General features: G+C 39.6%; 1 protein-coding gene across 1 annotated transcript; it reads right to left on the reverse strand.

The window, feature by feature from the left end:
- Positions 1-15006: 15006 nt before the first annotated feature.
- Positions 15007-15441, reverse strand: LOC148874049 (uncharacterized). The gene has a single exon (XM_088952582.1). The coding sequence runs from the start codon at positions 15439-15441 to the stop codon at positions 15007-15009; it is 435 nt and encodes a 144-aa protein (XP_088808708.1).
- Between the last annotated feature and the right edge of the window lie 1232 nt (positions 15442-16673).

Below are 16673 nucleotides of genomic sequence, written 5' to 3' on the forward strand. Positions count from 1 at the left end.
TATGTTTCAGCCAATTTGCTTGAAAGTGTTCTGCTGATTAGTGTTCATCACATTACGAAATGGCTTTTCAGTTTTTATGGTCTTTCTAGTGATCTATGAAAAATATTTCAACCAAACAATTTTTGGTCTTTCAAGATCTATTTGCAAAAGCTCACCTCATCATGTCTTTTAACTGTCAGATCTTGCAACAGATTCTGAAAAATATTTGCCAAATGGGCACTATGTCTTTTGGCTTTAGATCTTCCAGAGGATCTTCCAAAAAAGGCTTGCCAAACAGTACCTAAGTTAAGACTTCAAACATAATAAAGTAAAATCTAAAACAAAATTAAACAAGAACTTGCATTCTTTTATTTGCATTCCCAAGCATTTGACTAAGGCAAATAAAATTGCATGGCAACCAAATACAGTGTTATGAAACTTGCATAGATCACTTTCACCATTAATAAACAATCACAAAAGCATATTGCTTAATCTTTTTTTTCTATATGAAATTACTTAAACAAATAACAAAGAGATTTTATTCTATCTCCCACCCTTACCACATAAGGGGTCCACTTCTAGTTATCCTAAGTTTTTAACACAAAAACTTGCATAAACTAACTAGAACTAAACATTAAGGCTATGTTTGGTTTGAAGGAAAAGGTAGGGAAAGGAACGGAAAGACAAGAGAACCTCTACAAGGTTTGTAAAGGTTTCCTTACCTTTCCCTTCCTTTCCATGCATTTTCCTTCAAACCAAACATAGCCTAAATTCCCTAATAATTTTAATGAGGGGTAAAGTAATCCCCCAATTACGCACTGCCACGTGGTGACCCAGAACCGTCTCAAGACACTTGAAAGCCATACGTGGTAGGGCCTCAAAGAAACATTTCAAGCTAGACCGACTCATGCCATTCAAACACTATAGGCCCCGCTTTGAGGTAGGTTGGTAGATCCAACCTAAGCAGCCTACAGTAGCCTCGATCTACCAATTCAACTTGGATGACCGATAATCTGATGAGCTATCCGACCTTGGAAAGATCGACCTACGTGTCATGGCTTCCCTAATCTGTTCAAGTCACTCGATGTTCCCTAAGTTCACAGAGGCATGTCACCCACCTGGCAATGGTTACCTCCAGATGCTCTGGTCAATGGGGTGACCATTCTAAAATAGTCCCCAAGTATAGGTGGTTGAGGCCCATTACTCCCAAATACATCAAGTGCAATGTGATTGGATTTTGGGATCTACATAAGGGTGATCATTTTCCCTCCAAAGGTATGCTAACACTAGCTATCATACTCTCACTCTCACTCTCTACTTTGATCTCTACTATAAGCTCTCTCTCTCTCTCTCTCTCTCTCTCTCTCTCTCTCTCTCTCTCTCTTCCTTTCTCGCTCTTACAACTTGGTACTAACTTGACCATCGGAGCTCCCTCGCCCAAGTCATCTCCCTGGGCTCTCTAACTGTATTTGCTTTACAGATCCGACCTACAAACCTCTTCAATTACATCCAAGCTATTAGTCTAGTAAAGATCAGCGCAAATCGTGCTACATCAATTGACACCATTTGTGGGAAACATGCAAATGGTCATCCCTACACACTTTCTATCATTTTTCAACATGTTGTTGCCTAATGGAAAAGAGGATCAACAAAACATCACTGGATCCTCTTCTAAGGGACAACAGCAAAACATTGACTCCTCTGTGGTCCCATTCGAAGTGGACACCTAGTAGTTTCAAGAGCCGACGTGCTACATCCAATATATGGACCTCCACATGTAGACTTGGGAGCAACACATGGCTACACTGGGACTCCCCTAGCCTGAAGTACCCATGCAGGTGCCACCTCAGGATCAAGACCATCAACTCCCCTATAATCATTGCAAGAAACATGCCATCTCAAAGAACCAATAGGCCCCACATCATCGGAGTCAAGAACACCTCGCTTGGACCCAGAAGTCAAAGTGATAGGACCCTAACTATGTCCCAAAGGGGGTGGATAGTCAAGTAACTACCTTAAAACGGACCAATACCCCTCGCTTTGTGGTGCGTTCCCATCAAGACAGGCACAAGAAACACTCACATTGTGGACCACATGACTAGCCAATGTGACAGGACCCTACCTATGTCCCAAAGGAGGTGGATAGTTAAGTGACTACCTCACAAGGGACCAATACCCCTCACTTTGTGGTAGGTTCCCATCAAGATAGGCGCAAGAAACACACATCATGGATTGCATGACTAGCCGATGTGACACCTCTGACATCCTTGAGCTCGTTCTTGCCTCGCACTTATCTGTTGAGATCTTCGTCAAGCCACGCTTGAAGGACTTCAAGATGCTTAACCTAGAAACCAATGATGGAATGGCCGATCCACTAGATCATGTGGAGAGCTTCCAAGCCCCTATGCTACTCCATAGGGCCTCAAAAGCAAGCATGTGCCAGGCTTTCCTGACTACTTTCTGCCAGATAGCATGGATGTGGTATTCAGGATTGGCATCAAGACTCCATCATGAGCTGGAAGTAGTTCTCCAAGATTTTCGACATGCACTTCACTACTAACCAATGACATACCAAGACCACAACAAGCCTGATGACTATTTACCAACACTTCAGTGAGAGCCTCCGAGAGTATGTTTAAAGGTTCAACTTGGAATATTTGCAAGTTTGAGGGCTTGACCCAATTGTCCAGGTAACTACTGTCACCATCCATGGTGTCAAAGATTGCTACCTCAGATTCTCCTTGTCCAAAAACCCCCAAACAACATGAAGGACTTCCTCACCTTGCACCTGTGCTGAGAACTAGACCTATTCATGGACCAGGTAGCCCGATGGCCCGGCCGACACTCCGATCGGGCTTGGTCATGTAATTAGGCCCGCAGGCCTGACCTCAGGCCTAACATAGTAAACCCGACTATGTTACGTGTCGGGCTCGATATTTGTCAAAAAAGCCTGGCCCAGCCCAACTCAGCATTATATATTTTATAAAATACATAATATGTATTTTATATATTATATAAAATATATAAATAATATAATATTTATTGAAATATATATATATATATATTTATAATTTAATATATACATTTTTTTATTTTTTTTCTTTATAATTTCTCTCACGCTCTCTCTCTCTATTCAGCCGCTTTAGCAATAGTAACAACATGGGATAAATTTCAGGCTCAGGCCCAAGCCCGGGCTTCGGCCTTTTAATGAGGGCCGGGGTTGAGCCCAAGTTGTAGGCCCGATGGTCGAGCCGGGGTCAAGCTCGGGCCTTAGAAAAATCTATTAATATAAAGTGAAAGCCCGGCCCGGCCCATGAACAAGTCTACTGAGAACTACATGAATGGAGAGGAGTCGATCGAGGAGCAGAGCGACCAAGGAGAAAGGAAGAGGAAAAACTAGGACGAGGACTGCGATGAAGGCAACAGTATGTGAGGCCGATGAGAAAGAAGGTCATCATCTAGATGCTCCAAATTACCACCTAAGTGTTCCCGAACTCCCTCAACAAAGTACCATAATTATACACTACTAAATACTAGGAGGGGAGAGATCGTCATATAGATTAAGAAGATGGACTACCTCAAGTGGCCACTATGCATGAAGGGGAACCCAAAGAACAAGAACCAAGACCAATACTACCACTTCTACCAAGCCAAGGGGGACAACACCAAATATTTCCAGGATCTCAAGAATGAGATTAAGGAGTTGAACAGGCATGAGTACCTAAAGCAGTTTATCAAGAAAGACAACCAAGCACTCGAGCAGTTGAGGAACCAAGGGAATGAGCCCCGGGAAGAATATCTCATAGGTGTAATTATGTTGTAGCCATCAGGGGTAGATGGTTGTCAGGTGTAGCTCATCCATCGGGAAGGCTTCAATCCAAGAATTACAGCATGACGACGAGAAACCCACCAAAAAGGCCAAAGACCAAAGAGGTGATCTCATTCATGGAAGATGACCTACGAGGAGTCCACTTCCCTCATGACCACCTCATGACAAGGCATTGGTCATGAAGCTTGTCATTGCCAACTATGAGGTAAAACACATCTTAGTTGATAGCGGTAGTTCAGTTGATATCCTTTTCCCTAGAAGTCTTTGAAAAGATGAAGTTAGACCAAAAAGACTTAATCCCAACTAATGTGTCTTTGGTCAGTTTTAGTGGGGATGCAGTTCACCCCATAGGGAAAATAAACCTACCGGTTTCAAAGGGACCGCACCGAACAGGCAGAGGCTTAATCATGATTTTTTAGTTGTGGATACTCTATATCCCTACAATGCCATTCTTGGCCGCCCAATCTTACACACCCTTCAAGCCATGGTATCAACATACCACTTGGCCATGAAATTCCCAACCGAGCAAGGAGTTGAGGTAGTTCAAGGGGACTAGCTAGAGTCCTATAAGTGTTATATGGTGGCCTTGGAAAGCAAAGCAAAGAAACTATTGGTGGTCAAGTTAGACCTTGACCTGCTTGAAGAGTCCAACGACAAGTTAGGATAGCCTATTAAAGAAGCCATCTCAGTTCCTCTATTTGAGAACGAGCCTGAGAAGAAAGTCTAGATCAGGTCACTCCTCGAGTAACCTTTGTGCACCAAACTTCTAAGGTTTTTAAATTTAAAATCCAATGTTTTTGCTTGGTTGGCCACTGATATGCCCAGCATAGACCCCTTTGTGATAACCCATAAACTAAATGTAAATCCTTTGGTCAAACTTGTAAAGTAGGGGAAAGGGAAATTGTAGTGAGTTTTCAAAACGTCCAAAGAACACCATGTCAGTGAGTTTTTATTTTCCAAAACCCACCTTCTGTTAAAGCACTATTAATATTCACTAATAGAAGTTGTCCACATAAGCATAAATACAATTCTCATGACCAAATTGCCCCTTACTAGTGAATTAGAGAAAAAAATAATTTAGGGTTAGACTTATTTCTCTCTCTCTCATTTTGTTGATCTTCTCTTTGCCTTTGTCGCTTAGAACTTCTAGATCTGCACCATCCCTCTCTCTTTCTCTTCGTTCGGGTCTCCAGATGTTGCACTGACCATCTCACTTAGATCTTTCAGCTGCTCTCTCTCTCTCTCTCTCTCTCTCTCTCTCTTTTCTCATGTCTCTAGATGCCGCACCAACCATCTTGCTCAGATCTTCTGGTCCTTCACAGTCTCTCTCTCTACAATAGGTGGCCACCACACCACCCTCTCTCGTTTAGATCTACAATAGGTGGGCACCACACCACCCTCTCTTGCTCAGATATATAGTACATGGGCACCACACCACCACCACCCTCTCATTCTATATCACTTAGATTTACTATTCGAAGGTTGTCGTCCGACCATCACTATCCCTCTCTCGCTCATATTTATGTTTTGAAGATGTGTAGGAACAAAAACAATGATAAGAAATTTCAGAGATTTCTAGTGTTTTGAAATATTTGCAATGTATTGTAATTTTTTGCAACTTGAACATATAATGTAAATCTCCATCAAGGAATTTATAAATTTATGCAAAATTATTTTTGTAAATTTTTATTGATTGTCCAAAATATTTGTTGAATTCGGATCTCCAGATGTTGCACTAACCATATCAGTTAGATCTTTCAGCCGCTCACTCTCTCTCTCTCTCTGCTCACGTCTCCAGATGCCGCACCAACCATCTTGCTCAGATCTTCTGGTCCTTCACATTCTCTCTATCTACAATAGGTGGCCACCACACCACCCTCTCTCATTTAGATCTACAATAGGTGGGTACCACACCACCCTCTCTTGCTCAGATCTATAGTACATGGGCACCACACCACCACCACCCTCTCATTCTATATCATTTAGATTTACTATTTGAAGGTTGTTGTCCGATCATCACTATCCCTCTCTCACTTGCTCATATATCTATTTTGAAGATGTGTAGGAACAAAAACAATGATAAGAAATTTCAGAGATTTCTAGTGTTTTGAAATATTTGCAATGTATTGTAAATTTTTGCAACTTGAATATACAATGTAAATCTCCATCAAGGGCTTTAAAAATTTATGCAAAATTATTTTTGTAAATTTTTATTGATTGTCCAAAATATTTTTTGAAAATTTATTACAATATTCCTTGGATGCAATGTTTAATATTTGTTTGATTTTTCTAAACATTTTTGTCATTTTATTAGTTTGTCTGTAATTCTTTATTTTTTCTAAAATTTATATATTATTTTTTAAAAAATGATCATTTCTTTTTTCTAATTTTTTTCTTTTTTATTTGATATATATATATATATATATATATATATATATATATAGTTTTTATCACTTTATGTATTTTTTGTAATTATTTTTTTGAAAAAATTTATTATTTGTTTGTTTTCTACATTTTATTACTTTTTTCTATATAACTTCTATCATTTTATGTACATTTGAAATTTATGTTTTTATCCAATGTTTATATTTTTCAAGTTTTTTGCCTTTTCAATTTTTAATTTTCTTTTTTTTTTGCATTTTTATTGTTTTGTTTTAATTTCCAATGCTTTTAATAATTTATATTTTTTACATTTTTTCTATTTTCTAGAATCTATAAGTTTTTCTATATTTTTTGTTATTTATTTTTAGTTTCTATGTTTTTTTTTTATAATTTTTGGTGTTTTCCTACATTTTTTATTTTTTGCTTTTGTTTTTTCAATTTATATAGTTTCTATAATTTAAAAATAATTTTTATTTTATTTGTAATTTCTATAATGTTTTATATTTTTGTAATTTTTGTGTTTTTATGTATTTTATATTTGAAAATATTTTTGAACCTTTTTCTTTTTTTCATGTCTTTTTAGTTAAAACATTAATATATATATATATATATATATATATATATATATATATATATGTATGTATGTATGTATGTATTTTATATTTTTCTATGAAGGGTAAAATGGTAATATATTAACACCCTAATGTCTATTTAACGTCAAGTTAGTGACTTGTGAGCTTTAGACATTTTGAAAAGTTACGATGAGTTTAAGAGAAATGTTGAAAACTCATGGCGAATTTTAGGGGAAACGGAACTCCACCACAGATTAGTGGAGGACCATTGACAAGGAGGTTGGGAAGCTCCTTGATGTCAATTTGATTAGAGAAGTAGAGTACCCGGACTGAATTGCCAATTTGGTGCTCCTTGATGTCAATTTGGGAAGCTCCTTGATCTACTCCTTAGGATAGATCGGTTCGTAGATGGCACATTGGGGTTTGAACTGTTAAGATTCATGGATGCCTACTTGGGTTACAACCAAATCCATATGGACCTCACAAACCAAGAAAATACCACATCTGTTACCGAGATCAGCTTGTACTATTATAAGGTTATGCCCTTTGGCCTCAAGAATGCTAGGGCGACCTACCATAGACTTGTAAATAAAATCTTTTCTAAATTAATTGGAAATAAAATTGAGATTTATATTGATGGCATGGTTGCAAAAAGCCATTTTTCTAACTATTGCCGACCTTATTGAGGTCTTTAATATTTTAAGGAAATTTAAGTTAAAGCTCAACCTTAATAAGTGTGTGTTCGGTGTTATGTCGAGCAAGTTTCTTGGTCACATGGTGACCTGACATGGCATCGAAGCCAATCCCGAAAAGATCCAGGTGGTCTTGGGCATGCCATCATCAAGGTTGGTTAAGGAAGTCCAAATATTATTGGCCAAGTCACTGCCCTCAAGCGCTTTATGTCTAAGTCAGTAGGGTGGTGCCTCCCCTTCTTCCAAGTAATTAAAAAGTGCAAGGAGTTCCAATGACTAAAGAATGCTAGTTTGCATTCGAAAAACTCAAGAATTACCTGAGCTTGCCACCATTGTTAACAAGGCCTGAGCTTGGAGACAAACTCCTCTTGTACTTGTCAGCCAATAACAAGGTCATTAGCTTAGTATTGGTCCAGATAGTCGACAAAGTGCAATGACCCATTTACTATGTAACCATAGTCCTACATGTAGCCAAGACTAGATACCCCAATGTGGCTTGCTTTCAAACTTATCATCTTAGCCAGTAAGTTGAGGTTGTACTTCTAGGCTCTCATGATTGATGTACTCACCAACCAACCCCTGTGACAAATACTGTAAAAGCATGAGGTGTCGGGAAGAGTAACCAAGTGGGTCATCAAACTAAGCGAGTATGGCATTTGATTTAACTCGTGTCCAGCCATTAAGGCTCAGGTTCTAGCAGATTTCATCTCAGAATGCACTTTCAGCATGTTGTCCCTACATCAGGTGAGTCGTCATCTAGCTCGGAGGCATCCACCAATGTAAAACCCTCCCCTAGGTCGGGAGTAGAGCCCTGGATCATCCACATAGATGACTCATCAAACAAAAAAGAGAGCGGAGCTAGACTCATCCTATTGGGACTCGATGAAGGGAAGCCTGAGTATGCACTTAGGTTCGAATTCTAGGACTCCAATAATGAAGTTGAGTATGAGGCCTTGATCGTTGTTCTATCTCTTGCGAAGGATATTGGCATAAAAGACTTGGAGACCTATAGTGACTCCTAGCTTGTCGTCAATCAGGTGAATGGACATTATGAGGCTTAGGATATATCCATGGTGAAATATGTAGCAAAGGTACGAGAACTCATTAGATAATTAGACTTGTTTTCCATTCATCAGATATTGAGGACTGAAAACATGCAGGCTGAAACACTTTTAAGGTTGTTCAGTTCTATGGATAACACCAGGCGAATTGTCCACATTGAAGACCTACTTCTAGGGGTGACCACAAGCTGAGCTTCTCACAAGCTATTTGAGCTCGGCTTGTCTCAGTTTAAACTGAGCTTCGAGCCAAGCTTAAGCCTAATATATAGGCTCGTATGATTATCGAGCCAAGCTCGAGCCTAGAGAAGCTCGAATCGTGAGACTCGTGAGCCTAGTATAATAAATAAATATTTTTTTATTACATACATACATGCATACATACATACATACATATACATTTAAATATAAATATATGTAATAAATAATTTTTATAATTCTTAATTTTTATATGTAAAATAAAAAAATATTTGTATAATTTTATTTTTTAGAAAAAACTTAGATTATAGTCAAAATCAAGCCGAGCTCGAGCTCGATCCTAACACAATTTCAGCAAACTAAGCTCGAATAGCCAAGTATTTGGTTCAACTCGACTCAAATCCAACCTTACCTGCTTCGCCCTATCATTGAGGAGGCAATAGAGGAAGATGCTCCAATATAGATTATGCAATCGAGCTGGATTGATCTGATCTCGGACTACCTACAGGATGGGACAATGTCGACCAACCAAAATGAAGGTAAAATAATCAAGCAGAAATCAATTCATCACACAATCATTGGCGACCAACTCTATAGACGATCCTTCACTTTCCCTTACCTCTGGTGCCTTCGACTTACTAAGTCCAAGCATGCACTCAAGGAGATACATGCGGGATTATGTAGTGAGCACTTAGGGGGCAGATCATTTTCTTAGAAGGCCCTCCAACAAGGCTACTATTGGCCCACCATGAGAGAAGATGTCCTCCAATTGGTACAATGTTGTGATCACTGTCAATGCCATGCCAATGTACCTCGATAGCCAACAACTGACCTACAATACCTCACCAGCCCCTATCCATTCACTCAGTAGAGAATTGACATCCTTAAATTGTTCCCACCAGCCACCAATTAGTGGAAGTTTCTTGCTGTGGCCGTTGATTACTTCATGAAGTGGGTGGAAACCAATCTCATCACGACTTTCATAGCTTGGAACATCCAAAACTTCGTTTGGAAAAGCATCATCCTCCGGTTTGGATTACACCGATGCTCATTGACTTTCTACGCCACCTCTTTAGTGAGAGACAAGGCGTTTTACCCAACTCAGATCGACATTGGGATAGAGAGAGGCAACGAGCCGGTAGTAGAGTTTAAATCATTTGTTCAACAAGTCGGTGGCATATTTGTTCCTTTCCTTTCGAAACAGATCGGCGACATGCTACTCCTTGGCACCCTTTGCTTTGGTGATTTGGATGTCCTTACCATACTTTAACCTCTGCTTCGCTAGCTCGACCTCCTTGTGCTCTAGCTTGGATGTTAGGGCAGCAACATTCTTCTTGGATTCCAATAGCTTCTCTTGTAGCTCGACTACCCTCACCTTCACCTACTCTAAATAGCTGACAATAGATTGAATGCTCATTGGGCCCCCACAAGTTGACCTTGGAGGCTTTTCACATCCTTACGGTGTCTCATAGGTGAGAAGAAGCCTTTTCTCTCCCTAGCATGTCTTGGGCCAGGTTGTTGTCCTACTATAAAAATATTCAACATCAAGTTAAGAAAATTGACAATTGAAGAAAATTAGAACATGTGCCTATCGTGAGGATAACCCAAATCAGCTTTATGTTGAGCACCAAAGTGAGCTCATTCTCGTAGCTCTTTGTCATCAAGAAGAAGGATGCCTTGGTCTAGCTCAAGCATGACCCTCGGGTCTCGGATCCTATTGGCTATTGCCACTGACTAGTCAAGGCTCAACCACAGAGCCTGTGTCTCAATCATGCTCGCATCTTGGGTTGGCACCTTGGTCAACTTGGTGCCCAAGGCCGAGGAAGTCTATTTTCTGAGCTAGGTCTAGTCGCTTGGCACCTCAGTCTCCTAGTCAATGAGGTTAATGTGAACAACCCGCTGGTCTGGTGATCCTTCGACCTCACCTGCCCCTCAACAGTATAGCAACCTCTAGGAGGACCCAACTCAGCTCAGATCAATGCCTCATCAGCTAGAAATTCGCTAACATATGACTTCTTGTTGATCGGAATCCTCACCCTCTTTTGCAGGTGATCACTCAAGGTCACTTCACTAACCAACTTAAGGGTCATCTTCCACTCCAAGGTGAAGGGCCACCCACTGTTAGTAGCGAGAAAGAAATACTTCATCTTCTAGGTTGGCACCTTGGAAGGGAAGTATCCCAACAACTTGCAACCAAGGTAGCAAGACAAGTAAAAATTAAACTTCTTGTCAGGGTTCTTCTTCAAGTGGCAAAGGCTGGTAAAGTTCTGGAGGACTAAGGGGAAGCCGAAGTTATGATAGAAAGAAATGGTGCCGACTAGGGTCCTAATTAAGTTCAGGTGAAGTTGAGTTAGGGAAATGTTGTAATACTTAAGGACCACAACTATGAAGGGGTGAAGTGGAAATTTGAGCCCAACCTTCAATGCGTGCTTGAAGACATAAACCTCCTCCTTTTCATGCTCCCAAGGAAAGTAGCCAAGAGGAAGGGAATAGCCAAACTAGTTGGGAATCTTGTACTGAGATACAAGCTGGAGAATGTCCTCAGTTGTTAACTCCGTTGGACTGAACTCCAACTTGGTCTTGGGTTGCCTGTGAGAGTTCGAGGCCACTTTATGGGAACCTCACTGTTCTTGTGCCGAGGAGGGTCCTCGACACAGACGGCCCACTACCCCTCTCTCTTAGACTCGCCACCTAACATAATTAAAGAAGGAAAAGAAAAGGAAAGGAAGGGCGAAGGCTCACCCAAAGATTCTAAGGAACTGACTGACCTCACCGACCTCATTGACCATGCCGAGCTCTCTGATCTCACTAAAGACAAGTGGAAATGGACCCCCCTAGGCTCCATTATTTATAGGTGGAAGACTCGATCCATCAACAATTGTTATTGATTCAACTATGTAGATCCAAAAGGCATGATGGTTCAACTTTTGAGGCATAAAATTTAGTTTAGCATGTTTTTGACATCCACAATAACTAAATTTCACGTCAAGTCCAAATTTGCCCAACATTTGACCTATTAGAGAACCTCGATCATGCAAACCGGGCCGACACCGACTCACAATCTAACAGAACTGCCCTCAAAGTGCTTAAAGAGCCGTACACGAATGACCTACTTCCCTCACTTCAGCCGTTCACCTCAGGCTCAGAAGTGGAGGGCAACTGATGAAGGGTAAAGTAAACCCCCAATTGCACACTGCTATGTGGTGACCCAGAACTATCTCAAGACACCTTAGAGTCATACATTGTAGGACCTTGGAGAAATGCTTCAAGCGAGACTGTCTTATGCCATTCAAACACTACAAGCCCCATTTGGAGGCAGGTTAGTAGATCCAACCTAAGTGGCCTATAGTAGCCTCAAGCTACGAGTTCGACTCGGATGACCAATGACTTGACGAACTATCCAACCTAAAAACCAACCTATGTGGCATGGCTCCCCCAATCTGTTCGAGTCACTCGACATCCTTGAAGTTTGTGGAGACACGTCGCCCACTAGCAATGGTTACCTTTGGATATTTTGGTTAATGGGCTGATCGTTCTGGAGTATCCCCTAAGTATTGGTGGTTGAGGCCCATAACTCTCGAATATGTTGGACATGCTGTGATAGGATTTTGGGATCTATATAAGGGTGATCCTTCGCCCTCCAACGGTACCTTCACACTAGATCTCTTACTCTCACTCTCTGCTATAAGCTAGTTCTCTCGCTCTCTCTCTTACTAATTTGACCATCAGAGCTCCCTCGCCCTGGTCATCTCCCTGGGCTCTCTGACATGTGTTTGCTTTGCAGACCCAACCTACCGACCTTTTTAGTTACATCGATCCGAGCTGTTAGTCTAACATGGATCAGCACAGGTCGTGCTACATCGATCTTGAATTTGAATTCTTCGTGATTGTGACTATGCAAACTTATTCTTTGCTAGAAGTGGTAACAGAGAAACAACAGCACTACTACGGCTGAGCGTTGAGAGAGGGAGAGGCTGAGAGGCAGCAAGCTAGCGACAGCTTTTCATCCAAAACGAAGCAACGCGTTATAGCTTTTGTGGCTTAAATAAAAATGTCACCTTGTGCTTATATACAAACTCGTGAGCTTTTGAGATAAATATTTTATTGGTCAAATTCGAGTTTTAAAAAACCAATCAAACTTGGCATGAGATTTAAACTTATTGCGATTAAACTCAAATTCAGTCTAATCAATTCTAACCCGAATTATTCCATTAAAGCTAAATTCAGTTGCACCCTTATTAGCATTACCAAAAAAATTGCACCCCTATTATAAATATATATTTAACAAAAAAATTTCCAAACAATTTTTCTCTCTACTATTATTTGGCCCAAGAATCAATACAATGTTGCCCAGATTTTGGAGCCCCCATTAAGTTAACCCAACCCACTTAAGCAATTCCTCATAAAAAGAATCATTGGTTCACTGGTCACTGCAGTGTACAAAGAATACGAGTACACATTCTTACCTAAGGATCGTCTACAGTTCTACTCGTACGCAACTAGGGAAACCACATATCGATTCAATATCACGTGGGTTCTGGCAGTTGTGTCGGTTGCCTTTGTCCTCGTCCTCACGGACTTAGATGATGCGGTGATGGGTACTGATTGGCCCAGTACTGTAATTTTGACGAGGTTAACCGTACCGTCCGAGTGAATAAAACAAAGAGAAAATCTCGGAATTTGAGGGGTTTTCTTGTCGATCTCTGCCCCCTTCTCCTTCTTTCCAGCCCAATTAACTTTTATGATTTTAGATATTGGCTAATTCAGTTTCAATCAAGGCCACATGTTGGGTGGAATAATTTCAGCCCATATTTCAGAACTTGGTCTAAAATTTTAGAATATTATTAAATAATATAAATATAAAATACTAAAAAAATAAGAAAAATACTTAAAATGTATTAATGAAAATTTCTAATAAAATGCCAAAATTTTAAAAGTTACACCAAGGAGGAAGTTTCTAAAAAGGTTTAAATTTTAAAAATTTAGAATTCCCACCTAAAACCTTGGATGAAAGATGAAATACTCAATAGCATAGCCATTAAAAGGAAAAAGAAAAAAAATATTGTGTTTGAAAATCAGGAAAATCATGGATATTATATTTCAAAAGTCCAAGCAGAATGGGGCAGCCAAACACTCCACCACAGGTTTCATGGAACTCAATAATTTGAATATAGGTCATTGTGCTATACAACAACAGCAACCTCTTCTCCCCTGTTATAAAGACATACATGGTTGGTTCACATGTAACATTTTCAGGCCCACCAGTTAATTATCCACCTACCACATTTTGATCATTTTAAATTTACAAATTGAATGGCCATCATCCAATGTTAGTTCTGTCTATCCTGGGTATTTGGAGTAAAGTTGCAACTTGGGTTGGGTTGAGAATTTGTTAAATTGTTAATAGGCGTAAAAGCCCTAAACCCTAATCTAAGATTGATGTAGTTGAAATTCTTCAAAACAAACAATCTGCTTTGCGGCTTGCCGCGGCCATGTTCATATATACTTGGGTCGTTGCTTTGTAAACTGGTAAAATTGCAAGTTCATAAGAATGAAGATGAAATTTAATTTGAGTCTGAGAACAACCACTTTGTACAAGAAAAAGCTGAAGGTTAGGTCTTTTTCCAATCTACCCCTCCCAAGACACTGGATAATGATCCTTAGCCATTCAAATATTGAAAATATAGCAATTAGTCGATGTGATTGCATTTGTAATTCAAGATGTGATTTGGCTAAATCAAGAAAATATATATATTTTTTAATGCTTTTGGGCTGAACCAACCGGCATTTCCATAATTTATTTTGTTATTGAAGATTAGGCTTTGTTTGGTTGAATGTAAAGTGAAGAACAAAACGAATGATTTTCTCGAAGACAAATCATGTTCCTACTTTTCTTGACTCTTTATTTTAATTTAGAAAACAACCCGAGTAATACATGGATGATGAATCAAGAGGACCAAACTCTGCCTAGAAAATGACTTGCTGAAAGTGGGAGGGAATGTCATTTTCGTTGGTGCTGCTTTTTGGAAATGCTTGTTTTCAACAGCCATTTTACAAGCGATCAAATACCATAAAATAGCAATGACTTTCAGGAAATTGTTCATTTTTCTTCATTTTATATGCAACCAAACAGACCCTTAATCTTCCCAAAAAAAAAAAAAAAAAAACTGAAAAACCAATTACTTAATTAATTACAGAAATTCTAAAATATATAAATAAACATCAGCAGAAACTTCATGAGAACCACAAATAGATTTATTTAGAGGTGATGTTCTAATTAGTTACAGAAAGAGCTCTTAAGAAGGATGAACCTTGGATCCCTTGAATGCTGATTTCACTGAAGCAGTGGCGGAAGAGAGCGCAGCTTCCATGTATTTCTTGGACGCAATTGTTGCTGCGCTTTCAATCAACTTTCCCCTCTTCTTTGCAGCCTTTGCCTCTTTTACCAGGCTCTCTAGTTCAGCCTTTGCTGCCTGACCCAGCTCCCCTTCAAAGCTCCTGAAGTCGTCCATGGCCCTCTCCATGACCAAGTTGAGGTAGTCCTCAGCTTCTCTCATGGAGATTTCAGCTTCTTCAACTGCATTCTTCTGTTCAACATCCAGTGCAGCCCATGACCTGTGGGCTTCTACTTCGAAGAATTTCATAAGCTCTTCGATCGTCGAAGGATCGAAGTTCTTGTCCTCCAAAGCCTGGTTTGAGAGGAGAGTGAATTGGGAAAGGAGAGCTTCCATGTTCTAGAGGCTCAAGTGCAGCTCTACCACTCTAATAGTATTCATGAATGTGATGGTGGGGCTCAAATAAAGTGTATGGGTAATGGGTTCTCTGGGTCATTTTCTACAAGATAGAAAAAGGGAGTAATTCGGTGGAAAACTATTACAAGTTTTGAGAAGACATCTCTGCCCACAATGAACCCACATATTCATCTTCAAACCATTCAAAGAATTGGTCCTGTTAGTGATCTCATAATGCCTTGTTTGTTTAGGCTGCATTTAGAAAAGATGCAAATAAATGTGAATACAAATATATAAAATGTAAGACGATATATATAAATTGCATTTTTAGGTTGCAATACAAGTGAAATTGCATTGTAAAGAGAGAGCCAAGGCTCACTTTGGTTGCCGTACAAATTTCATTTGCATTAGCATAAATGGATGGAAGCACAAATAGGCTGAGTGTAAATTCTTGTTTACTTTGGCTTCATATTTGACTTTATTTATTTGTGAGAAATAAATAGCAAGTAAGGTGATGTTGTCCCCACGTGAAGTGGGGAGCTAAATGATGCAATGGCCACTTTATATGAGAAAGAACTGATGTAGGTGGTGCAAATTTTGCATAAATTTTTAACTAAGATGCAAAATTTATACTGTAAATGAATGCAAATGATACAAAAAGGACAAATTTGATATCAGATAATAGTACAAATCATGATTACAAATAAATGGATGCAAAGCACTAAACTAGGTGTAAAAATTGTACCCATCCAGTTTAGATTGGCAGTGCAAACAAACAGAAGCCTAACTGGCAAATAGGTCTAAAATGCATTAGAACAAAGGGGGAAAAAATCTTAGTTGGGAATACTGCAAAAAGGTGATTGTGAATCGAATTTCTAGGAACAAAAGCCTATAGGGGTTTTTTCATCCCTGCTTTTCTTTTGAGTAATAAAAATTGCAACTAGTGATGCAAAAAATCAATTTTGTCCACTAAAAAGAGAAGAAAATGGGACAGCAGGGAGGTGGACTTTCTTATCGGCTAGTGGTGGGAATCTGAACTGGTGGGCCTAAGGGCCATATGAGCCCATGACCCTAAGTAGACATTGTCTAGCAACTGGTGGCTCTTTTAAATTACTTAATAATTGTGGATTTTGCAGTTTGTGGCCACCGGCTCGGTTGGTGGCATTACTTCCCTTCTTGGAGTCCCAACACTGTGCACGGCAACAGGCTGGAAAGGTATCTCATTGCTAGTG

This window comes from Nelumbo lutea, chromosome 1 (genome assembly GCF_056320005.1).
Source record: "Nelumbo lutea isolate HS-2025 chromosome 1, American lotus-T2T, whole genome shotgun sequence".
NCBI classification, from domain to species: Eukaryota; Viridiplantae; Streptophyta; class Magnoliopsida; order Proteales; family Nelumbonaceae; genus Nelumbo; species Nelumbo lutea.

Bases quoted from the DNA above. Each gene is read 5' to 3' on its own strand.
- LOC148874049 (XM_088952582.1), bottom strand. From the start codon at position 15,441: ATGGAAGCTCTCCTTTCCCAATTCACTCTCCTCTCAAACCAGGCTTTG.